Consider the following 26,655-nt stretch of genomic DNA (forward strand, 5'->3'; position numbering starts at 1 on the left):
CATCATATCTGTATTGACCGTATTGTCATTCTAAACTAATCCCAACAGCCTGCACATGGTCTGCATCCCTTTATTCCATTTCTGTTTATGTCTATCTAAATACTTCATGTTGACCTTTCTGTTTTAATTGCATGCTCTGTATCACTACATGGATGGTTCATTAAGTCTTTGTCTTGAAATTCATCCCAAAGCAGATTGGTTGCCATCAGTTTTTGATTAGTTTTTCTCCTCACCTTTCCTCGCATTTCATGGGCATTACTGATGTATGATTTGTATGAAGAAATGATTGAATCGCTGAGCACAGTCACGAAAGCTTCAGCACAGATTTGTTTTACATGAAATAAATACAAATTTGACCGACGGACTGATTTTGTATACCAAATTCAAAACAACGATGTTATCGGAATTGACAGGAGAACTGTCATGGGAGATCTAGAAGTGGATGTAAGAGTATGTATGTATCCTATAAATCAAATAGTTGTATCTTTTTAAGTGTTGAAGGAGTCTTTTGCTGTGCAAAACTGTCATCTTGTGTTTTTTTTAATCTAGTAAAGTTGTTTTAGCTGATGTTGAGTTGAAGGTAATTTTAGTGACTAATTCATGGGGTGAATCATTATTGTATAAACTTCAGTTTTCATATTGTAACTGCAGCTTCTATTGTTCAGAAGATACATGGGTTGTGACTAAGCTGCACATATAATGAGATAGTTGAAGGCTAAGTATAAATGATTCATCGTCTTCTGTATTTTCTCAAGGTTTGTTGATAATTGTCATCTGGCTGGTGTAACATGATTTAATTATATTGACATTGTGTGGAACAGATTTCATCACTGAAGACACAGATTGCAAATCAGGAGTCAGACATGCAATCCCAGGAAGAGGAGCTGAACAAAGCCAAGACAGAGCTAAATAAACTACAGCAAGAGGAATCACAATTGGAACAGAGCATTGAGGCTGGCAAGGTACAACTTGAGACGATCATCAAGTCACTAAAATCTACTCAGGATGAAATTAACCAGGTGAGAACTATATATATCAGTTGCATTCCTATTACGTCAGATTTTCTGCATCTCCCACAGCCTCAGATACGTTTTTAAAAAGCAGGATAGAGATCAAGAAGTCTATAAATTTACGGAAGAAATGCTTTTTGGAAAGAACTATTGAGTATAGTTCAGACTACCAAATTGGAGGAGGCAAGAAAAACTGCTTTCTCTTCCTTTCATTCCCATAGCCTTGCTTTTTGTATGAATTAACTTTGTGGAGTAACTTCACCATCAATTCAATAATTTGATATAGAGGTCTTTTATTGAATACGCTCATCCTGGAGAAAGAGTGATAACCAACCTATGGATTTGTGGCTTTTATTTCTAATTGCTGTCTGCATTTCCCCATTGCTTGGTTTTATGGCCTTTGAAGACTTAATATGTGTGTGTGTGTGTGTGTGTGTGTGTGTGCGCGCGCGTGCACATGTATGAGAGAGAGAGAGAATTGAGGAATGACTAAGTGTCCATCACTGAACACCTTACACTTCTACATAAAAGAACTTAGTGAATATGTTGCTTTTACAGACCAGATTACAGTAGGAACCTGCTTTGAAAAATATAGTAGATTATAAAACCAGCCTAATAGCAAATCAATAAAGTTGAGGTTAATTTAGAAACAAAAAAAAAGAGGATTCTGGCAAAACTTTGGTCTTGCAGCATCTGGGAAGCAAAAGCATTAATGTTTTGAGTCTGACATGACTTCGAAAGTGAAGATGGTAGGGTCAAATGCACTCCCTTGAGAACTTCCTGCTAGAGATGTCCTGGAGCCGAGATGACTGACCTCCAACAACTACAACTGTCTTCCTTTGAACCAGGTATGACTCTAATTGGCAGAGTTTTCCCTTGATTCGCATTGATTCCAGTTTTGCTAGATCTCCTTGATGCCAAAATTAGTCAAATGCAGCTTTGATGTCAAGGGCTGTCACTCACCTCACCCTAAGAATTAGCTGTTTTGTCCATGTTTGAGCTAAGGCTGTAATGAGGTCAGGAGCTGAGTGCCCTCTGGTGGAATTTAAACTGAGCATCTGTTATTGCTAAGCTGCTTGATTGTACTGTTAATGACATCTTCCGTCATTTTACTAAACATGATTGGACTGATGGGATGATAATTGACTGAATTGGAATTATTTTGTTTTTGTGGACAATACTTGGCAATTTTCCATATCATTGGGTAGATGCCAGTGTTGTAGCTGTACTGGAACAGCTTGGCTAGGGATGTGGCAAGTTCTGGAGTGCAAGTCTGCAGTACCGTTGCTGAATGTTGGCAGGTCCCATTGCTGTTGCAATATCCAGTATCTCCAGCCATTTCTTAATTTCACGTTAAGTAAATTGACTGAAGACTGGCATATGTAATGCAGGAGATCTCTGGACAAGGCTGAGATGGATCAACCACTCAGTCCTTCTGGTTGAAGATTGTTGCAAATGCATCAGCCTTATCTTTTGCTCGAATAATACCAGACTCCCATACCATTGAGATGGAGGTATTTATGGTGTTGCCTCCTCCTGTGAGTTGTTTAAGTATCCACCAGCATTCATGACTGGATTTTGAAGCCTATTAAGTGGGACCAGGAATCTGCCATTTGACCCTTTCAGCTTGCTCTGCAATTCAAAATGATCACAGTGAATCATTCCGCTCAGTACTCTGTTCCTGCTTTCATCTCATAAGCCCCAACTATATCGATCTCTTTCTTGAAAACATTCAATATTTTTGCCTCAACCGCTTTCTGTGGCAAAGAATTCCTTAGGCACATTCTGTGTGAGGAAATGTCTCCTCATCTCAGTCATAAATGGCCTATCCAATATCCTTAGACTGTGAGCCCTGATTCTGGACTCCCTAATCATTGGGAACATCTTTCATGCATTTACCACTATTGTGGAGAAAATCACTAGCCTTGGAGTCAGAGCTGGGGTTCAATGACAGAATTTAGTGTACAAGGGAATACCGGAGCGCAGTGGTCAGCTGTGATTCTTCTCTCAACCCTGGGCACGTCAAGATACTTTTATACATTTTGTAATAATAGGTCAGTGTTGAGGTTATTGTCTTTGTAATATGTTTTGTTTATGGTAAACATTGCAGAATCCTTAGTAGTTTCAGTGCAGTCATTGTCAGTTCCAGCTCAGCCTTTGTTAATTTCAGTGTGGTTGTTGTCAGTTTCGATGTTTGTGTGGAAGTCCATTGCTGTCGTAATGAGAAGGATGATTACTGCAGCCCTGGCTGTTATCACTGTGTAGTGTGTCTGTATCAAACTGTTAGCATTTCTATCAAAGGTGTTGGCTGGACCTAGACACTTTGGGCAGTGTACGCCGTTCACGTGTATTCTCTCCTCACCCACCTTAAGCTAATCAATTGGGTTGTGAGTGCATTGTGTTGGCATTTTGGTGGCCCCAGGCAGTGGCTGTGTTGTCTCTCTCCATGTTGTGGTCCGGCAGCAATCTTGTGAATCAAGTTGCCAACTTATGGCTCAGAAGCCATCTTGTGTGTCCGTGTGCCTAGTGTCACCCTGCCCTGTGCCATCTCCCACTTCACTCCCCCCTTTGTGGTCAAGGAGGTGACTTCAGAGATCTCCCACAAATCACCCAATTCACTTGTACAGTAGGTCATTTCTAGGAGTTCTTCCTCCTGAGGGGTATCATGGAGTGCCAATCTCGTTGGGGGCTTTTCTGTGATGGCACTCGCTGCTGGTACAGTTCTTGTCAGTAGCGCCTTAGAGCAGAGCTTTAAACACCCGAGGCCCACACAGAATACCAGCATGAGTGCAATGAGGAGAACTATCCTGTGTGTCAAATAGGGTCTGCAAGAGTTACCTATCAATCAATTTAGCCAGCTGCCTGTAATAATGGCTATCTGTTGAAAATTATCTAGCTGGTCTCTGATATTCTTGATGGCTTCTGTAATATTATAAAAGGCATCAACAATATGGATGACACAATTGTCACCAACAATTGTACAAACTCCCCCTTGCTGTGCTAATTGACAAGCTACCGCGTTACGTGTCTGCTGTCTGTAAAATTTGAGTTCAGCTAATTCTATATTAACTGCTTCCAGAGCTTTTGAGGTATTATTCCCTAAGATAGTCAGGCCACATGCAAGGTAATTTCGGTTTTTAGTGCTGACGACCCCTGCCACTCCCCCCCGCAAAGATAGAGATCCCACGAATCCATATCCCAATGATGACTCCAAAGTGGAGGGGACCTGCACAGAACTCCTGACTGATGGAGCGGGTCACGATCCTTCTCTGAATATGTATCCCGCTGGGGCATGGTACAGTCAAGGGTGCAATTGTCCCTACTGCAAACAGGTTTGGGATGTCTGTTGCATAACTCCCCTTAAATAGAAAAACACATCCCTTCGCTGCTCAGTAACAGACATTGTCCTGTCCTTCTGTCTGTCCGTCTGCCCACCCAGGCCGCCCCTGATCCCGCAGGTGCCTCCCACAGCTGGTAAGTATTGAACGGGTACATCCCTGTGACAGAGCTGACGTATGAATTGTCTGCCCACGGTCACATTCAAGTATGCCTGCTCACTGCAGGTGCTGGTAAACTGTCCCCTGGTGACTGTATAGTGCTGATATGTGCACTGTGTCTGGATGCATGAGTCATTTTTGGGAACCAAGGCATAAATGCATTCCCAACCCTGCCCTGTGAAACAGAGTGGGTAATTACCAGGTTTTAAATGGGTCTTTCCTTCCCTAGGCTGGGGGACCCGGCCCCATGGGCTGGTACACATCTACTCTGGAGTCCCCATTTGTATTTCCCTATCTGCCCCTTACACGGTGCTCCTGAGGTGTCTACTGTACACAGGTCATGAGGGGCCCACACCGGTTGGCCACAAATAGCGATTCTACTGATTGTGCCAGTTGGTAGCAGACATTTCAGTCTCCATGTAGACTTAGATGCGTTTTATAGAAGAGATTATTTTCAAATCCTGACATGATCCCGACAGTCGTGACACTTAGACACAGTTAAATACAGACATGTATATGCATTTTGCAGTTAAACTAAAGTTAACAGTCGAATTCTTTGTTGTCGTCAGGAGGTGCAGTTGTGCTTCTGTGTGGTTTGTCCTGTCGTGTTATTGGTACTCCCCTCGGGATGACATTCTCGTCTGCTGCTCCTGTCTGCGCTTGAGGAATGGTCAATGAGATTAGTTTGGTCACAGGAGTCTTCAAACGGTTTTAGTTGGGTCCAGTGCTTCCATGTGCCTTTACCTTTACTATCTATGCAGGCCCAGGAGTCCTCACTTATTCCCGTGTCATATGGCCCATTCCATTTTGGGGCAAAGACTGGTTTGTCAGGCAGTGCTTCCTGCTGCTGAGACCTCAGGGAAGATTTCAAGTTCCCCTACCTTGACCTTTTTGTCCTGTCTATCAATTACAGATTTCTACACCCCTTTCAAATGGGCATTTAATTCTATCGCATACTGCTGAACTTTGTCCTTTAGTGGACCCACATAGGTGCCACCTGTGATTATTGTCTCCAACAATTGCATTGCTTGCTCAGCCATTAATTCATATGGTGTTAGCCGGGTCGCCTGATTCGTGGTGGCTCTTAATTTCATTAGTATGGCTAGCCATACTTCAGCCCATGTTCTGCCTGAGGTGTGCACAACCTTGGCTAAAGTACCTTGCAGCGTGGGTTGGTACCTGGGACTTCGATGTTGTGGCCATTACAGAGACGTGGGTAGAACAGGGACAAGAATGGCTGTTGCACGTTCCAGGGTTCAAATGTTTTAGTAGGATCAGACATGGGGGTAAAAAAGGGGGAGGCGTGGCATTACTTGTCAAAGACAGTATCACAGCAGTGGAATGGACGATGGAAGAGGACTTGCCATCTGAGGTAGTTTGGGCTGAGGTTAGAAATAGGAAAGGTGAGGTCACCCTGTTAGGTGTTTTCTACAGGCCTCCTAATAGTCCTAGAGAAGTAGAGGATAATATTGCGAGGATGATTCAGGAAAAGAGTGAAGGTAGCAGGGTGGTTGTTATGGGGGACTTTAACTTCCCAGATATTGACTGGGAGAGCTATAGCTCGAGGTCATTAGATGGGTCGGTGTTTGTACAATGTGTGCAGGAGGGTTTCCTGACACAATATGTCGACAGGCCAACAAGAGGGGAGGCTATATTGGATTTGGTTCTAGGTAATGAACCAGGCCAGGTGTTGGACTTGGAGGTAGGTGAGCACTTCGGGGACAGTGACCACAACTCGGTGACTTTTACTTTAGTGGTGGAGAGGGATAATCGTGTGCCGCAGGGCAAGAGCTATAGCTGGGGGCAGGGAAATTATGATGCAGTGAGGCATGACTTAGGATGTGTGGATTGGAAAAACAGGCTTCAAGAGAAGAACACTAATGAGATGTGGGGAGTGTTCAAGGAGCAGCTACTGCGTGTCCTCGATAGGTATGTACCAGTCAGGCATGGTGTAAAGGGCCTTGTGAGGCAGCCGTGGTTTAGTAAGGAATTGGAGTCCCTTGTGAAAGGGAAGAAGGCGGCATATGTAAAGATGAGGCGTGAAGGTTCAGTAGGGGCGATTGAGAGTTATAAGGTAGCCAGGAAGGAGCTAAAGAGGGAGCTAAGAAAAGCGAGAAGGGGACATGAAAAGTCTTTAGCTGGTAGGATTAGGGAAAACCCAAAGGCTTTCTATAGGTATGTCAAGAATAAAAGGATGACTAGGGTAGGTATCGGTCCAGTCAAGGATAGTAGTGGGGAGTTGTGTGTGGAGGCGGAGGAGATTGGAGAGACATTAAATCAGTACTTTTCATCAGTATTCACTCAGGAACAGGACACTGTTGCTGATGTGAATATGGAATCACAAATAATTAGAATGGATGCCCTGGAAATATGCAGGGAAGAGGTTTTGGGAATATTGGAAAGGATGAATATAGATAAGTCTCCTGGGCCTGATGGCATTTACCCCAGGATCCTATGGGAAGCTAGGGAGGAGATAGCAGAGCCATTGGCCTGGATTTTTATGTCGTCGTTGTCAACGGGAATAGTACCAGAGGACTGGAGGATAGCGAATGTGGTCCCATTGTTCAAGAAAGGGAGTAGGGATAGCCCTAGCAACTATAGGCCAGTGAGTCTGACTTCAGTGGTGGGCAAAGTCTTAGAGAGAATGGTAAGGGATAAGATTTATGAACATCTGGGTAGGAATAACGTGATCAGGGATAGCCAGCATGGTTTTGTGAAGGGCAGGTTGTGCCTCACAAACCTTATTGAGTTCTTTGAGAAGGTGACCAAGGAAGTGGATGAGGGTAAAGCAGTAGATGTTGTGTATATGGATTTTAGTAAGGCGTTCGATAAGGTTCCCCATGGTAGGCTAATGCTAAAACTTCGGAGGTATGGCATTGAGGATACATTAGAGGTTTGGATTAGGAATTGGCTGGCTGGAAGGAGACAGAGGGTAGTAGTTGATGGATTATGTTCATCTTGGAGCGCAGTTACTAGCGGTGTACCACAAGGATCTGTTTTGGGACCATTGCTTTTTGTTATCTTTATAAATGATCTAGAGGAAGGACTTGAAAGCTGGGTAAGCAAGTTTGCGGATGACACAAAAGTCGGTGGAGTTGTGGATAGTGAGGAAGGAAGTGGTAGGTTACAGCGGGATATAGATAAGTTGCAGAGCTGGGCGGAAATGTGGCAAATGGAATTCAATGTAGCTAAGTGCGAAGTCGTTCACTTTGGTAGGAATAACAAGATGATGGATTACTGGGCTAATGGTAGGCTACTTGGTAGTGTGGATGAGCAGAGGGATCTTTGTGTCCATGTACACAGATCTCTGAAAGTTGCCACCCAGGTAAATAGTGCTGTGAGGAAGGCATATGGTGTACTGGGCTTTATTGGCAGAGGAATTGAGTTCCGGAGTCCTGAGGTCATGTTGCAGTTGTATAAGACTCTGGTGCGGCCTCATCTGGAGTATTGTGTGCAGTTTTGGTCGCCATACTATAGGAAGGATGTGGAGGCATTGGAACGAGTGCAGAGGTGGTTTACCAGGATGTTGCCTGGAATGGTAGGAAAATCTTATGAGGAAAGGCTGAGGCACTTGGGGCTGTTCTCATTGGAGAAGAGAAGGTTTAGGGGAGATCTGATAGAAGTGTATAAGATGATTAGGGGTTTAGATAGGGTAGATACTAAGAACCTTTTACCGCTAATGGAGTCAGGTGTTACTAGGGGACATAGCTTTAAATTAAGGGGTGGTAGGTATAGGACAGATGTTAGGGGTAGATTCTTCACACAGCGGGTTGTGAGTTCATGGAATGCCCTGCCCGTATCAGTGGTGAACTCTCCTTCTTTATGGTCATTTAAGCGGGCATTGGATAGGCATTTGGAAGTTATTGGGCTAGTATAGGTTAGGTAGGACTCGGTCGGCGCAACATCGAGGGCCGAAGGGCCTGTACTGCGCTGTATCCTTCTATGTTCTATGTTCTATGTACCTTTTGAGCATTTTATACATTCTCTCTGCCATCCCTGAGCTCTGGTGTGACAGGGAATGTGAAGTTTTTGTCTAATGCCGAGTAACTGGTAGACAGTCTTCATGACCTTGCCTGTAAAATGTGTCCGTTTGTCAGAGTCGATCTGGAGGGGCACCCCTCACTTCGGAATCACCTCCTCTGATTATATTCTGGCAACAGTGGTCGCAGTGCAGCTTTATGTTGTGCACAAACCATGCAGCTATGACAGTACTTGGCCACATCTCTTCACATTCCCTTCCACCACCACTCTCTTCCGAGGCTTGCTATCATGGCTTCTCTACCTGTATGGGAGAGCCCGTAGTGCAGTTCAAGCAATGTGTTCTGTATACATACTTGTGCTACCACTTTGTCTGCTCGCCTCCAGACACCATCCTCCCCTTTGAATGCCCCCTGGAGTTCTCATTTCTCTCTCTCTATTCCTGCAGGTTGTCCTCCTGTAGCTGGCTGAATTTGGATAGCATCTTTTGATAATTCAATAGTGACTATGGCAGCATCATCAATGGCTTCTTGTCCTAGGGTTTTCTGAGCTGCTGCCTGGTTTCCTTTGAATTTTAGACAACTTGGACTTTCTTTTGCTGGCTCCTTTTGATGGGCTTGTATTTTTATTACTGCAGCCTCTTTTGGCTGTTCACTGACACGCAATTGTGCCTGAACGTTTAGTTGGTGTCTGATAGGGTCCCCACAATGGTGAACTCTCTTCTACCCAATGCCACTATGTAGTCATGGATTACACCGAAGGCATATTGACTGTCTGTATGTGTGTGTGTATATATATAAAATATCGTCCCTGCTACATATTTTCGTGACCCATCCTCGAAGAGGGTCTCCTTGGCTGGTATCCTTTACTCTCCCCCCATCTTCATCCCCATCTATATCCCACAGTTGTGCTGTTCCTCTGTGACTAGAATTCCCCCAACTGGGTTTTCTCCAATATCCCTACCTATTACCACAGACTGACTTGGGGATAAAAGAACTGCCTCCCACTTTGCCCTTCTCATATTGGAGATGCCTGTCAGTTTCCCTGTGTTTAGCGTCTCTACTAGGGTGTAGTTAGTGTGGAGGATGACATTCCCTGTCATTACTATGGGCTCGCTAACCCTAATGGCCCAAGCAGCACAGTCTAAGGCACCTGAGCAACCCCAGTGACTACTGGCCCTTCTGTAGTTGAGTAGTACCCTATGGGCCTTCTCCTGCTACTGTGGTCATGGGTGACCACTACAGAGTAAAATCCTCCCTCATTATTACAGTGGATGTGAAAATCCTTGCTGGGATCTGGTGGCCCTAGCCTGATATGAGCCGAGTTTTAAGCTGACTGTATGCCTCCTCCTGTTCTGGCCCCCAGGTTACAGTTTCCAAGGCAGGCTTGCTTCCTTTAATTAGTCTCTGGATCGGTTCAGCCAATTTTGCGAATTCCAGTGTAAAGCTCCGACCGTAGTTGAATAGCCCCATAGCCTTTCTGACCCTCCCTGATAGTGGCAGGTTGTGGCATCTGTTGGATTGCCTTCTTGCGGTCATTGGGCATTCCTTTGAATCCCTGGAATATAAGTTGTCCCAGGTATAAGACTTGTGTTTTGCCATTTGTCCCATTGTGGGACTAACTTTTAACCCTGTGGTTGCCAATTCCTGCAATACTAGCCCTAAAGTTTCCTGGTGTCCTGAATCAGACTCTGGGACAATTAAGATATCATCTCCATACTGGAGGGCAGTGCTACCCTCTGGTAGATCAATTATCTTCAAAATGTTGCTCATCACCCTATGAAAAATAGCGGGGTTGTTGTGGAACCCTTGTGGCAGGTGAGTCCACCTATACTGCCTGTCCCTTACTGTAAAAGCAAATTTGTCGTGGGACTCAGGGTATAACAGGGTAGAACAGAAACCATTGGCAATGTCAAAAACAGTAACAATCTTGTGCTCGAAGGCCAAGCCGTTTAAAGTGGTAGTGGGGTCTGCAACAATAGGGTGCAATTTGGTGAATGCTCTCAGTCCTTTTCCCAGGGTTGGGGCATCAAGAACCAGAGGGCATCAGTTTAAGGTTAGAGGGGAAAGGATAAAAGAGAATCTGAGGGGCAACCTTTTTACAAAGATTTGGAGATGCCGGTGTTGGACTGGGGTGTACAGAGTTAAAAATCACACAACACCGGGTTATAGTCCAACAGGTTTAATTGGAAGCACACTAGCTTTCGGAGCGACGCTCCTTCATCAGGTGATCCAATCACCTGATGTAGGAATGTCGCCCCGAAAGCTTGTGTGCTTCCAATTAAACTTGTTGGACTATAACCTGGTGTTGTGTGATTTTTAACTTTTTACAAAGAGGGTGGGTACGCATATGGAATGAGCTGCCAACGGAAGTGATTGAACATAGAACAGTGCAGCACAGCACAGTACAGGCCCTTTGGCTCTCGATATTGTGCCGGCCTTCTCTCCCACTAGGCTACATACCCTTCATTGTACTAACTTCCATGTACCTATTCCATGAGTCACCTGAATGTCCCTAAGTATCTGACTCTACCCCCACTGCTAACAATGCATTCCATGCACCCACCACTCTGTGGAAAGAACCTACCTCTGACATCTCCACTAAATCTTTCTCCAATCACCTTAAAATTACACTCCCTGTATAGACATTTTGCCATGGCAAAATGTCTGTCTGGCTATCCAATCCATTTATGCCTCTCAACATCTTATACTTCTCCATCAAGTCACTTCTCATCTTTCTTTGCTTTAATGAGAAAAACCCTAGCTTGCTCAACCTTCCTTCATAAGACATGACCTCTGATCCAAGCAGAATACTGGTAAATCTCCTCTGCACTCTCTCTAAAGCTTCCACATTTTTCCTAAAATGAGGCGACTAGAACAGAACACGATATTCCAAGTGTGGTCTAACCAGGACTTTATAGAGCTGCAGCTTATCGCAGCTCTTAAACTCAAACCCCTGCTAATGAAACCCAACACCCTATCAACTTGCGTGGCAACTTTGAGGGATCTATGGACGTGGACCCCACGATCCCTTAAGACTCTTCACACTGCCAAGAGTCCTGCCTGTAACCCTGTATTCTGCATTCAAATCTAGCTTTCCAAAGTGAATAACTTCACCCTTTTCTAGGTTGAACTCCATCTGCTGCTTCTTCAGCCTAGTTCTGAACCCTGTCAATGTCTGTTGCAACCTACAACAGCCCTACACGCCATCCACAACTCCACCAACCTTCATGTCATTGGCAAACTTACTAACCTCCTTTCCACCTCCTCATCCAAGTCATTTATAAAAATCACAAAGAGCAGAGGACCCAGAACACTGCTGGTCCCTGTGGAACACTCAGTCACTGAATTCCAGGCTGAATACTTTCCATCTGATGGTTCTCAGGAAAATGCACGACAGAAATGTGGAGGTTGTTGAGGAAGCAACTGCTGATTGTGGTGGATAGGTTTCTCCCGTTGAGGCAAGGAAGGAATGGCAGGTTTAAAGGAACCATGGGTGGCAAGGGATGTGGAACATCTAGTCAAGAGCAAGAAGGAAGCTTTCTTAAGGTTGAGGAGGCAAGGATCAGACAGGGCTGTAGAGGATTACAAGGTAGCCAGGACGGAAATGAACAAGCCCCAGCTTGTACGAGGGGGCATAACTACAAACTGAGGGGTGATAGATTTAAGACAGATGTCAGAGACAGGTTCTTTACTCAGACAGTGATAAGGGCATTGAATGCCCTACCTACCAATATAGTCAACTCAGCCACATTAGGGAGATTTAAACAATCCTTGGATAAGCACATGGATGATGATGGGATAGTGTAAGGGGACGAGCTGAGAATAATTCACAGGTCAGCGCAACATCGAGGACTGAAGGGCCTGTTCTGCGCTGTATTGTTCTATGTTCTATGTTCATATGAAGTCACATGACACCAGGTTATAGTCCAACAGGCTGATTTGAAATCACAGAAGCTTTTGAAGTGCAGCCCTTCATCAGGTGTGGTGAGAGAGCAGGGCACACAGACAGAGTATATAGGCAGAGAGATCAAAAGGTCATATAACTGGTATGAGTGGAGTGTCAGATAATATATCTCTGCAGGTGACCAAGACTGTTAAGACATTGCATGAAGTGTTTCTAAAGTCGATGGTTCCTGATGAAGGGCTTTTGCCCAAAACGTCGATTTTACTGCTCCTCGGATGCTCCCTGAACTGCTGTGCTCTTCCAGCACCACTAATCCAGAATGTGCTGTCATGACAACCAGGCAGAGCAATAGGAATATACAAATGGTGACGTCCCAAATCTGACACTAAATTATAGGTGTGAAGCTTTGTTCAGAATCTGTCTCAGTTTTAGCCTAGAATCAGGCTTGTTTTATTCTGAAAGCTGGAATTTATGAGATGCCACATTGACTAAAAATTGTGTTTTTCTTGAACAAAATAGAATGTACCTGCAATTAAACAAACACCTTGGATGAAATGATTCACCCATAGATTTTGTGTGTGTGTTTGGATGGAGGGCATATATGTGTGTGTGTGTGAGCACACTTGAGAGAGTGCAAGAGAGTGTGTGCGCACGAGTATGTTTATGAGAGTGTGTCTGCGCGCACGTGTGTGTCAAATTGTGCAATAATTAATTCAAAACTGGACAAACTATCTAAGGTAAAGAGATCATAACAATTTATCACAGTGATGCTGTCAAAACAGTACAGTAAGGAAGATTGTATAGATAAAGAACAGTGTGGCGGTGTCACCTGTAGCGCAACACAAACCCAAGATCACTGTTGAGGCCATCTTCATGGGTACAAAACCTGGCTATCAGTCTCTACTTGGCGATTCTACCTTGTTGCGATCTTGATGTCCACCTTGGAGGATGCTTACCTGTTTTACCAAATGAAGAAATGGGCCCCTCCAAAGGGGCCTCTTGGTTAAAGATTGGTCAAAAGAATCACTAGGAGTACGATCTGTTTAATAAAATAAGGCAGCCTGATGCAATTCTGTCCAGCAACACAGAGGTTCAAGCTCTGTGCTCCGTGGTGAAATTGCGCAATTGCATTCAAAAATTACACATTATTTGTATTTTTTTTTTGCCATGGTGACAAGAAAAGATCAATCAAATGTAATAAGGTGACATGATTAAAATGAAGATATGGACCCCTCCAGAGGGGTCCCTTGGTTCGAGAATGGTCAAAAGAATCACTACAGTGCGATCTGTTTAAAGTAAGATTATCTGTTTAATAAATTAAGGCAGGCCTGGTGCAAATTTGTCCAGCAATAAAGAGGTTAAAAGCTTCTGTGTTCTGTTTTGGACTATGACCTGGTGTCATGTGACTTCTCAAGTTGTCCCTGTACTCCTGTCCACTTTCTTTTAGTAGAATCTCCAAAGCCCAATTTTTGGCTATCTCTCTGGCTGTACATCTTTATCTCCTTTTATCTTGTACTTTTGCCTTCCTCCCTGAAGTGCTTAAAGGATTCTCTAAGTCAGAGTCACAAAATAAATGTTGTTCTGCTCTAACACAGTCAAGAAATGAACCTAGCAGCTTTAACACAGTTAGCAAAACAGAGAGTGCAAGCAGCTGGACAAATTGTGCAGTTGGAACTGTGTTGTTTGCTTTAGACAATAGTTTGTTTTCTTTCTGCAAAGTATTTGAGTTGTGAAAATAATGTTTTCATGGACTGAATTGTTCCATAATGGCAAAGGAACAGACCAGCAAGGTCTTGTTGTGCAGTTACTGTAGTGCGTGGGTTGCAGACGAGTGTCTATGGTAGCTTAGAGAATTGAGTGTGGAATGGGGGAAGCAGTGATAAGAAGGAATATGTGTGCTGAAGCTGGTGTGTGGTAAGAAGGAATGCAAAAGGTGGAAATGTAATGAAAAACAAATGGACTGAATTTTAAAAAAGTACTGAGGGACAGACTGAGAGTCCAACTTTGAAGCAAAGTGAAAAATAAAATTCCACATCTTGTAAATCTTGTATCTTTCTGTTGATTATATTGGCTTGTAGGGGTTATCTGTGCTGTTTTCTACAGTAATTAGTTGACTCAGAATCTGCTGTGATCTCATTTGTAATTATTATAGAAATCCCAAGAAGTTCTTAGCAAATGAGAGGTCACAGTTTTTGTGTTATGCACTGTTTAGAGACAGCCCAGCTGTTAACTTGCGTTATTTACAAATGTGCAGTAATGCAAACTTGTCACTTGGTGGCAGAATAGCTTCGCCTATTTGCCTAACATTAGTGCTTATGTAGTGTTATGTGATAGTACTTTCAAACTTTAACATGTGGTAAAGGCGGGTAATATGGCAGTATACGACTAATGCTGTTACATTGCATTGGTGTCTGTCCACCAATGGATGGTAATATCACTCACTTTCTGCATCTTTAAGGATTGTAAGATTCGTTGCAGTTTCCTGCTACCTGCTGAAGTACTACTGCCAAACACACTGCATTTATGTTCTTCTGAACTACCTTTGTATCTACTCTGTCAGCCATGACTCTTGACTTGGAGTCACAAGGTTCTGGGTTCAGTTTCCATCGTCGGCTCGAGCGCATTAGTCAAGTTTGAGACCCAAGTGCCACACTGAGGGTGTGCTGGACAGTTGGAAGTGCCACGCCATTATTTCAAATTACTGTAGGGCAGTTATACTGGTGTTCTGGACAATACTTCTCTCTCTGTAGAAATCAAACAGATTATCTGGTCATGATCATATTGTTTGTGAGAGTTTACTGTGTGAAAGTTTGCAGCTCCAGTCTTTGCACTACAACAGTGACTGCATTTCAAAAGTACTTCATTGACTGTAAACAATTTGAAAAAGCATGTGGTAATAAAAAGTGCTATATAAATAGCAGTCTTTGTTTCTAATTTAAATTTAAATATTGTATTTATATTGAGCACCTTATGTTAAGTTACTAATGTGATCCCTTATCTCCTATCTCTAGGCAAGAAATAAACTTTCCCAATTACAAGACTCACAGCAGGAAGTTAGTAAAAACATTGACCAGTACAGCAATGCGTTGAACGGCTCATTAACTGATCACGGTGGGAGCATGACTAACCTGGCAGACATGAGTGATGGCCTCGCAGAGAGAGACAGCGGCTTTGCAACAATGGTGGGTAGGGAGACACACAGTAGAGTTATTTCATCGGCTTTATTTTGTCCTTTACTCTCCTCTTCTTTATCATCCTCTCACCACTGAAAGAAAATTCTTACAACGGGACAGGCCAGCAAAAGCAGATTGTTGCTTGCTCTTTGGCCAAAAGAACTCCAGTATATATATTTGAAATGATTCTATCTGCTTGCATTGAGCACTATTTCTATTTCAGCAAGCAATATTCTACCTACCTTTTCTTGTTGTTACTTCCAAAGCAGTAGTCACAGCATCCCTACAGTGTGGAAAGAGGCCATTTAGCCCATCAAATCTGCATCGATCAATCATAATTTAACAACATTAATGGAGACCGTGAGGCTCATCATATCTATGAGGCCTGTCTGAAAGGGAGATTTATTTGGATTATTTTTCACATATTTAGCCCTTGGCTAGAGGCTTTCAATCTTTAACTGGCCCATCACCTGAAGTTTTAACTGTGTGTGTAAGGTAAGAAGATGAGAGATATATGGACCCACATGTGCTGTAAGACTTTTAATCAATTACAGATAACTATTATATAAATATTTATGTCTGTCATTGTCATTAATTCTGTCCTAATGTTGTTTATGGTCAAGTAAGTAAAACCTAAGGCACATAAAGTCAGCTTGTTGCACAAGGACTGTTGTGACCTAGCACTGTTACACTCAGGTATTAATACTCCTGGCAGGATATCTTTCACAGACAAATTAATGCAATCTGTTTTCATCATAAATGTTGACAAAGCAATAACATAAATCTCAAGGAATCATGAAATCAGACTGTAAGATTTTGCAAATGGGAAGTTGTATCCAGCCGTAAAAACTTTAATAAGGTGGATACCTTATTGGTTTTGCTTCTCTGCTGTTACTCAGGGCATTCTATTCCAAACAGTGCTTGGATATTTTCATAAAAGACATTCCTCCCAACCCTTCCCTTCGAGTTTTTGTACTAATGTTAAATATGTGCTTTTTGTTGCAGACTCATTGACCAGTAGAAATAGATTTCCTTGATTTACCTCATCAAAACTTCAGAATCCAAGTTCCTCTTCGTGATCTTCTCTCTCTTTTAGAGAAGAAAATCCCAGTTTCTTTAGTCTCTCCTGTAAAGTTAAGCTTCTCATCTCTGGGACCATCATGCGAAATCTCCACTGCACTCTATTTCCATGGCCTCGACAAGCTTTCTGAAGTAAGGTGCCCATATCTAGACACTATTCTAACCAAAGCCTAATCAGAAACCTTTTATAGCTTTGTTCCTGTTTGCCTTTATACTTTACATCTCTTGTGTCTAAAATCTAAACCTCACATTTCTCCACTTTAATTTTCATCTGACATCCATGTGTTCACCCCTCTCTGCTCCTGTGCCCCATTTACTCCTGCAGTCATTTGGGATCATTTTGACAAATAACCATGTTAGTTACTTTCTGTGTCATGTGCAAATGTTTGTAATTTGCCCCACCACCCTGACCGAAAGGATCGTACTGTTTATACCCCTTCAGTTGATTAGAATTGATCGACTTAATCCTAACCAAGAGACAACAGCATGCTTGGGAAAGGTGAGTAAAAGCAAGGAAGATGCTGTTTGAAAAGAGCAGGGTCAAGCAAGGAAGTGTGTGAAGACTTTATGGACGACTGAATTGCCTGAGTCATTCAATTTGGACAAAAACATGTTGTTTTGCAATTTGATAAAATCAAATATAGAGAATGCAAGTGTATTTATATGATGATTATCAGTGAGCTTCTGCACTGGAAATAGATTGAAGTTTATTTTGTGTTCAGGATGATCCCTTCAGAGGCAAAGCATCACCGTTCAATAATAATGTTCAAGAATTGCACACAGACCCATTTCAGTCAGAAGATCCTTTCAAGACAGATCCATTCAAAGGAGCTGATCCATTCAAAGATAGTGAGTAGATTGTAACGTTTGAAAGAGAAAAGTTGGGGGCAGTATATTTCTGAACCATCAGTGTGCATTAATGAATCAATTTAACCGAGTTTTATTTGTATTCTTTGTGTTTCTTGAGCAGGTGATCCATTCCAAAATGACCCTTTTGCCCAACAACAGGCAGCTGCTGCAACAGGTATGATAGTTAGAATTCAGCTTTTGTTTCCTCAGTACCTGACATACAGCTATTCCCCAGCCTCCTGTTGTGCTCTTTTATTGCAGTGCACATTTGAAGTTACCTTTCTGACTTCTAATGTGGCTCATACTCCCTTTTCTGTTCCATCCCCAACATACTTTCCCATCATGTTCTAGAAATATTGGAATTAGCACCAGCTTGATTAGTTTTTTTTCTGAATCTCTCTCAACTGGAAGCCTCTCATGGAAAAATGTGAAGTTATGTGCTTCGGCAGGAAGAATGCAGGAGTTAAATATTATTTAAAATAGATAAAGACTATAAAGATAAAGACAAAGCTATAGAACAGAGGGATGAGAGAGTCTTGGACATAAATGTTAAAAAGTTAGTATCCAAGTTCAGCAGGGAATAGGGAAGACAAACGGAATGTTAACCTTCATTTCAAAGGGAGTGGAATATAGGGAAGTCTTGCTAAAACTTTACAAGGCACTAGTTAAGCCACAGCTGGAATGGTATGAATAGTTTCGGGCCTCTTATCCAAGCAAAGATCCTCCGGCACTGAAGGCAGTACAGAGCAGATTCATTGGGCTGATTTGTTGATAGTGGGGGACTGATTTATGAGATGAGGTTGGGTAGTTACAGCCTGTACTCATCAGAGTTCAGAAGAATGAGAAGCAACCTTATTGAAACATGTAGAATTCTTAGAATTTTAGGGGACTTAAGAATATAATGAGATAAGAATATAAGAAGCAGCAGCAAGAGTAAGTCATTTGGCCATTCGAGCCTGATCCACCATTCATTAAGACCATGGCTATCTTTTCGTGGCCTCAGATCCACTTCACCCTCTCACCATGAACCTTTAATTCCTTTTCTGTGCAAAAAGTTATCTATCTTAGCTTTAAAAACATTTAGTGCAGAATGATTGTTTCCTTTTACTGGAAGGTCTAGGACCAGAGGTTAAAAATCACTTAACAACAGATCATAGTCCAACAGGTTTATTTAGAAGCACTAACTTTCGGAGTGCTGCTCCTTCATCAGGTGGTTGTGGAGTATAAAATCGTATGACACAGAATTTATAGCAAAGGTTTACAGTGTAATGTAACTGAAATTTTATATTTAAAAAAACTGGATTGTTTGTTAAGTCTCTCATCTTTTAGAATGGACATGTTGGTTTCAGTTCTTTCATATGTAAATCGCGGAACATTTAAAAATTACATTCTCAAGTGAACTTTAACAATTAGTATCATGTCGGTCCAGGTGATGCATTTAAGGTGTGAGGTCCCCTGTGTGACACTGTCTGTGCCACAACGGTCAGACTGATTCTAATCTTAAAAAATGGATTTACAGAATCTTACATGGATTCATGCAGTTTTTGAGCAAAATAAAATGTAACTCTGCAAGTACAAATTCACCCACAAACTAATATGTCTATGCGTGCGTGTGAGTGTGGGGGATGGTGGGAGTTGAGTGTCTGTGAGAGAGTGTCTGTATGCCCACCCATATGCACGCATACACATATAAGTTTGTGGATGAATTTGTACTTGCAGAATTACATTTTATTTTGCTAAAAAACTGCATGAATCCATGTAAGATTCTGTAAATCCATTTTTTAGATTAGAATCAGTCTGACCGTTGTGGCACAGACAGTGTCACACAGGGCACACCTTAAATGCGTCATCAGGGCCGACACGACACTAATTGTTAAAGTTCACTCGAGAATGTAACTTTTAAATGTTCTGCAATTTACATATGAAAGAACTGAAACCAACATGTTCATTCTAAAAGATGAGAAACTTAACAAACAATCCAGGTGTTTTTCAATATATAATTTCAGTTACATCACACTGTATACTTTTGCTATAAATTTTGTGTCTTATGACCTTATACTCCACAACCACTTGATGAAGGAGCAGCACTCAGAAAGCTAGTGCTTCTAAATGAATCTGTTGGACTATAACCTGGTGTTACGTGATTTTTAACTTTGTACACCCCACTCCAACACTGGCACATCCAACTCATGGGACCAGAGGGCACCTTCTCAGATTAAGGTGTTGTCCTTTTAAGCTAGAGACGAAAAGAATTTCTTCACTGTGGGTAGTTAATCTGTGGAATTCTTTAGTACAGAGAGCTGAAGATGTTAGGTTGTTAAGTGTGTTCAAGACTGAGAACGACAGGTTTTTAATCGGTATGGGAATCAAAAGTTATGGGGTAAAGGAAAGAAAGTGAAGTTGAGGATTTTCAGATCAGCCATGATCTCATTAAATAGCGAAGCAGCCTGAATGGGCTGAATGATCTATTTTAGCTGCTACATCTTCTTTCCTTAAGGTCTACCCATTTATTGTATTGAGAAATCAGATGCCACTAAATGGCCCCTAGTAAAACAAGTATGATTGAAGGAATCATGCCTTTAGAATTCAAAATCTTTTAGCCTTTGAATTTGAATTAATTGGTCAACTTTTGTTTTGTTTTCTGGAGGTTATTATACATGTCAGTACTTCAGGTACAGTAGCATAACTAAACTAGTTAGTCTAAGTGGGCTTAGTTTGATCAATAATTCTTATCGTTTAAAAAAAAGCTAAAATGCTGAAAACCTTTGACATGTCAAATGGACTAAAGACAACATACTGTTGATGTTGGAAACCTGAAGCAAACACAGAATGCTGAAGAAACTCTGCAGGTCTGACAGCATCTGGAGAGAGAGAAAGAGAATTATCATTTTGAGTCCAGTCTGAGGGATAAGTTGTTGGCTCCATTTCTCTCTCTACAGATGCTGCCAGACCTGCTGAGTTTCTCTAACGTTTTCTGTGTATATGTCAAATGAAATCTGTTTTGAGAAAAACACAGTTCAGATCAATGTTGTTATATTAGCCCTGCTCTGAAGATTTTATTGGTTTTCTTTCCAGCGACTAGCTGAATGTTTCCAGATTTCCAGCACCCTCCATAACTTTTTTCCATTTTAGGCAGAGATTGCTGATGGCCTGCATGTTTCCTCATCATATGTTTTCAGCTTTTCATCTTTAGTTTGAAGTCACATCCTGCAGTCATGTGCTCAATCTAGCTCCTTTTGACCTTGGATTTCTGTACAGATCCATTTGGTGCCGATCCATTTAAAGAAAGTGATCCCTTCCATAATGTATCATCTGATGAGTTCTTCAAGAAACCGCCAAAGAGTGATCCTTTCACATCTTCATCCACTGACCCTTTCAGCAGAGAGCCCACCGTGCCACCTAAAGTAAGTGTGATTTCAAAGTGCTAAGTTGATTTTAATCAAAGGTGGGGAAATTCCTTTAATGCAGGTACTTTTTTCAGAGATGTGTGTCCATTGGTAGCCTCCCCATATTTGCGTTGCTAAAGCTGGTCTTTTTAATTGCTCCTAAGCCTGTGAATCTGTTGCTAGAAAATAAGAATCAGATTTCATCCTCTAGACAAGGAATAAAATTGGCAACATACAAAGATGAAGGGATTATTTATCCACCAAAACCAGTTCTGTCATTCAATTTGATCATGGCTGATCAGTATCCTCACTCAATATACCACTCAATTACATACGAAACTAAATTCCACTTCCCTTAATGCACTTATCTAAATGAGAATCTATTTATCTTATCTTTGAAAGTTTCAACTGACCCCAGTTTCAGCAGCTTTTGGAGGAGATTTCCACTGGCCCAAGGATGCAGAAGTCATTACTTTCCTCAGATTTGAATGACCTAGCTCTGCCTTTAAAATTGTTGTACGCAGTGCCTGAAAGGAAATAGATCCCTCTATTTGTCCTGTTAAATCCTTTAATCATTCTAAACTCTTCAGTTAAATTATCTTTTAAACAAAGCAAGTCTGTACAGTAAAACAGAAAATTGTGCAAATCCTCAGTAGGTTGGACAGCACATATAGGAAGAGAAACAGAATTAATGTTTCAAGTCAATGACCTTTCATTAGAACTGGGAAACATTAAGAATGTAATAGGTTTTGCGCATGGGGTGTTTGGGACAAAGGCAAAGGAAGGCCTCTGACAGGGTGGAAGATGGGAGCTATTAAATGACAAGATATAGTCTTACAGAATGATGATGGAACAGGGAAAGAAACAAAAGATGTGCCAAGAGTAGATATTTTGATGTTTGGAAGGAAAAATGAGTTATAGTTCAGAATGAGAGGAGAATGCATATCAAAGCAATCATCAAAATACTGGAAACATTATTGAGAGAGTTGAGCCTCAGTAGGACTAGAACAAGAAAAGTTCCACACAACTCGCAATAAGGCCCATGTAATTGTCCAAACAACATTTTTTTTTATTTGGAGGAAGTAAGATGATTTATAGAAGAAATTGTTTCATGTGTAATAGTCAAAGGAAGGTGTGGTCTATGGAAACTGGTTGGACCTCTGTACAAGGAAGAAACGGATATTCTTTATATCACCCTAATGATGGATGGTGGTATAAGGAGATTGGAAGGTCATGGTAAGGAAGTGATGGTTAGGACAAGAAAATTGGAAACTTAACTATTTTCAAAATTTAATTCTTCTGGTCTGGTTTTGTTGTGGTGAATCTATGCACTCCCGCCCAGGCCAATATATCCATTTGGATTACAGAAGTTGGTTTCTCATAATTACACTGAAACCAGCCTCATTGTAAAAGTGGTTGAAACCTCAACATTTGTTTTGAACCTAAACTGACCTTGAGACTATTCAGCATTTTCACTTCTGCCGAGTGACTCTAATTTTCAGTAGGGCCGCCTGCCAGTCATTTGGTATGTGTTGTCTTTTCTAAAGACCTATTTCGTGAATAGTTATGGATATTTTATTATTTCATCAGAAAGTGAATGTTAGAACTGATGAGATACATTGATTAAAGAGGCTGACAGAAGACTTCAGTAGCGCACACTAATGATATTGAAAGCAATTGTTATAGTTTCCAAGGCTTATGATGCATTAAGCATTCAAACAAGTCCTGATCATTGGGATTCATTGTACAAGTGAGTGAGAGAAGTGCAACAAGACATAATAGTTCTCTAATGTCTATATGTATAAACAACTTAAAATGAACATCTGAATTTCACTCATATGCCCATAGTAATCTTGCAAGCTAACATATATTAGGATTGTATTTATGGTTCTATGTAGTATCTGAAAGTGATACTTAGATAAGATACTTTAGTGCAATGTTTACTGGAGAGAGATAACATTTTGGTCAAATCTGGAAATATGTTCAGTATTAGTGATATTCTTATCAATGTGCAGAGTAGACTTGAGGGGCCGAATTACCCAGTCCTGCTATTAATAAATTATACTTGTATGTGTGATTGCCTGATTTGAGCTTTGAGTTGAGATATCTGACTGCAGGCTAACCTATTTTGCAATTTTTAAAACTTTAAAATTTGGGTCAACAGTTCTCATCCCTACTGCCCCAAGAAGTCTTCTTTGGGCCATCACCTTCACTTGCCCTCAAAAATAAAATTCATGTTTATAACCCTGTCAAGACCATGGCTCACATGTCTAAGGTAAAAGCTGTACAGTTTTGCCGAATGCTCCCTCAGGTTGCTCTCCAAGCTCTGAACAATTTTAAAGTGAAATTAAGATCAAATTCCATCTGGAATCTGGCCGCAGCTCTTTATTTGATTTCTTCTCCTGTTTGACAACTTGAGAAATAACGTTAAAAGTCAGGTCTATTATCTTAAGACTGGTTTGGACTTTTGTCAGTAAACTGAGAAACCTTAAATATTGTGAAATGCTGATGAGGCAGAGCCCCACCAGTCTGAGGAGTACCTGGTATTATTATGAATATAACTACAACCGAAAGGCACAGAAAGAGCACTCCAGAAAATCTAAAATAAAATCAGGAGAAGCTACAAAATCTATCCATCTGCAAATAGCACTTATATCAGTTTCTGTTTCTATAATGTGTCATTGATTATTTACCATACAAGAGTGATTTGTACAAAACTATTGGATTGTCCTGGCTGCTGCTATAAAATTTGAACCTGCATCCTGATAAATTTCTTGTTTTATTTCATCCATGATTCTCTGTGCTGTAAACTTGGAAACTTGTTTGACTTAAATCACCACCATTCTTCTTCCCAAGATGGAATCACAGGGTTCAAACAATTCCTCAGTGTTGTATTTCCATCTTTGCCCACCGGCTATCAGGACCCAGAAGCAGCTGCCATGGTAATCCCAAGGCCCAGTGCATGTTGGGGGATAGCATGCACTCCCGGTTGATTTATTCTGCAGCATGTGTGCTACTGTTGCAGCTGGGTTGACACCCAAAGAGATTTGTCAGTTTTTCAGAGTTGCGACCCTGGAAAATGGGTACGGCATGTTAGTTATGGGTGGCTGTTTGAACCAAGTGAGATTCTATCCTTGCTACATTTCTAACTCTGGCACTTTGCAATGGGAGAGAGTAACTTGCATTTATAATGTGTGTTTAACATGATAAAACATGCCAAATGCGAAGTACATATTAACTATTTAGAGCTGATAATCCATGTTTTGTTCTCCACTCCACTTTTGGGTATTGTGACAAAACATTTATTACCTTTCCCCAGATTTCCCCAGTGGAGATTTATGTTGACTTTCTTGAATAACTGTAATCCCTGTTGTGCTTGATAACAGGTTCGAAATTCCAGGAGCCAATTCAGTGTAGGCAGTAGTGGTCTGGCGGACATTCCCATAGGCTGGGAGGACAGTCCTGTTTCAGTAATGGGACCCAGTACTACATCTCATCAGTAGCAGGCACAGACCAAGAGAGTGCCTGAATCAAAGCATACCAGGATTTATTTGGCAGTCTCCCCAAGTGGTAGAAGGCCCCTTGCATCTTACTAAATGCCAGTAAAGGTGGAAAGAGACTGACAAATAAATCCACTTGATTAGCTCTATTCAACTTTGGATAGAAGGCCCATTTGTGGCATTAATTGCTGAAGTCTGAGATGGGCCTACTTTTTTTTTGTCATTTTATGCATTTGTCCTACCTCCAGTCTCTCAGCCCTTCCTCAGATTTTGACTGTGAAGCACCTCATAGATGTTTAGTTTTGGGCTGTCATCTGTTCTGATTATCTTTCTCGACATCTGTTATTCCATCAGAAATTTCTTTGTCAGTGTCTTCTCTGAACGCTTAGCTTGACACTAGATGTTTTCATTGGGTGTGTATACTGTCTTCACCAGATTTGTGTGATGGCCAGTGTGCTACCACAAATCATTGTCAATGCCTGTGACAGCCAATTACTTGCAGGCTAATTATATATGAATTGTTTTTAATTGCCATAATAACGAGGAATTCACTTGTACCCCAATATACTGAAGCAGACTAAAACTACGGTTATTGAGTTAGGTGGTGCATATTTTAGTGAGCATTGCTCTAAATGAGTATGCAAGTATGTAAAGGTTGACTGCAGTTCTGTCCTTAACTAACAGGCTTTCTGGATTATTAACTTTAAATACTACGTACATAAGCAATAACTTGGCTTTTATGTAGAAAAATGTCCAAAAGAGCATTTAGGAGGGGTTTCTTTTTGATAAAATGTGAAAAATGACTTTTTAAGACAATTAGATTAGAGTGGTGCTGGAAAAGCACAGCGGTTCAGGCAGCATCTGAGGTGCAATGCTGCCTGAACTGCTGTGCTTTTCCAGCACCACTCTAATCTAGACTCTGGTTTCCAGCATCTGCAGTCATTGTTTTTACATTTTTAAGACAATTATCCAAGGTCAAAAAGATGAGCTTTCAGCAGGGCCTTACAAGGGGAGAATGTGGGAGACAGAATGAGGGGTTAGAGGAGAAATGCCAGAGTATAGGTTCCAGCTGACTGGCACCACTGGTAACCAAAGGTAACTGGTCTTGCAGGGTTGGAGAAGGTCACAGAAATAAAGCATGAAGCCGAGAAAAGATCTAAATTTGGTGGGTATTTTAAATGAGATTTCCATGTATGCAGTGGCAGGTGGATTATTGTAGGGGAGGATATGGAGTGCATAGAAGGCACAAAGATCCTTTCAAGTTGCACAATTGGGTTTTGTGACAAAAAAAATGCAAAACTGCAAGTGACAGAGCTATCATGCAGGCTACATACAAATCATGGAAAAAAACATTTGAATGGTTCAATGAATATATTGCACATGCAAAAGTAAATTACAAAAAACAGTGGAATTGTTGAATCTGAAGGTAACAAATTACAGATGGGTGTTTTAATATTTTTGTAATTGGCATCTTTCCACCTGTGAAATAATGAACATCTCCATTTGTGATACGATAGTTTCACTTACACTTTTGCTGATGGCTGGAGAGACCAATCTGAAAGATGCAAATTTTGCCACAACTGACATCGTAAATAGTTCAACAGGTTTATTTGAAATTGTAAGCTTTTGGAGCTCCGCTCCTTCCTCAGGCATGGTATGTTAGAAAGGTATAAGACACAATATTTATAAGCAGAGAATTAACAATTTTAAAATGAGCTGCCCTTGTTGAATACTTTTATCAGTTAGGAAGTAGACTCCTGATTAAAATGCAAAATCCAGATTCTTTTCAAGTCTTTGTCCTGAGGTAGTTAAAGGTTTTATCAATGTAGAAGAAGTGATATCTCAGGTTAGACAGTGCACTTTAGGTGTGAGGTCCTGCTTCAAATCTGTTTTAAGTTGAGATACATTTTTTCTTGACAGAAAAGAATCTTGAATGAAATAATTCTTCCCAGTGTGCATGTACATGTGTGTGGGCGAGAGAGGGAGTGTGTACATATTTGTGTGTGTATGTGTGTGCACTCTTGAGAGTATGAGCTAGAGAAGGCGCGAGTGTCTATGCGAAAGAGTGAGTGCACGTGCACGAGAATGTCTGTATGCGTGCGTACTAGAGAGAGCGAGTGTGAGTACGTGCTAGAGAGAGCGAGTTTGCATGCTGGAGAGAGAGTGTGTGTGAGCAAACACTGGAGAGAGCGTGTGCATGCTCGCGCTGGAAAGAACGAGAGTGAGTCCACATGCTAGAGAGCGGGAGAGTATGCTTGCTAGAGAGATAGTGAGCG

At 41.5% G+C, this 26,655-nt stretch overlaps 1 protein-coding gene across 6 annotated transcripts in view; it reads left to right on the forward strand.

Annotated features, from left to right (window-relative positions):
* eps15l1a (epidermal growth factor receptor pathway substrate 15-like 1a) overlaps positions 1-26,655 on the forward strand; it is a 366,481-nt gene that overhangs the window by 181,280 nt on the left and 158,546 nt on the right. For all 6 annotated transcript variants that reach the window (XM_060846401.1, XM_060846406.1, XM_060846402.1 and 3 more), the window contains 5 exons: positions 822-1,019; positions 15,403-15,573; positions 17,367-17,493; positions 17,615-17,668; positions 20,752-20,897. In XM_060846401.1, coding sequence (XP_060702384.1) covers positions 822-1,019; positions 15,403-15,573; positions 17,367-17,493; positions 17,615-17,668; positions 20,752-20,897 — 696 coding nt within the window. The remainder of the gene's footprint in view (positions 1-821; positions 1,020-15,402; positions 15,574-17,366; positions 17,494-17,614; positions 17,669-20,751; positions 20,898-26,655) is intronic.

This window comes from Hemiscyllium ocellatum, chromosome 28, assembly GCF_020745735.1.
Source record: "Hemiscyllium ocellatum isolate sHemOce1 chromosome 28, sHemOce1.pat.X.cur, whole genome shotgun sequence".
NCBI classification, from domain to species: Eukaryota; Metazoa; Chordata; class Chondrichthyes; order Orectolobiformes; family Hemiscylliidae; genus Hemiscyllium; species Hemiscyllium ocellatum.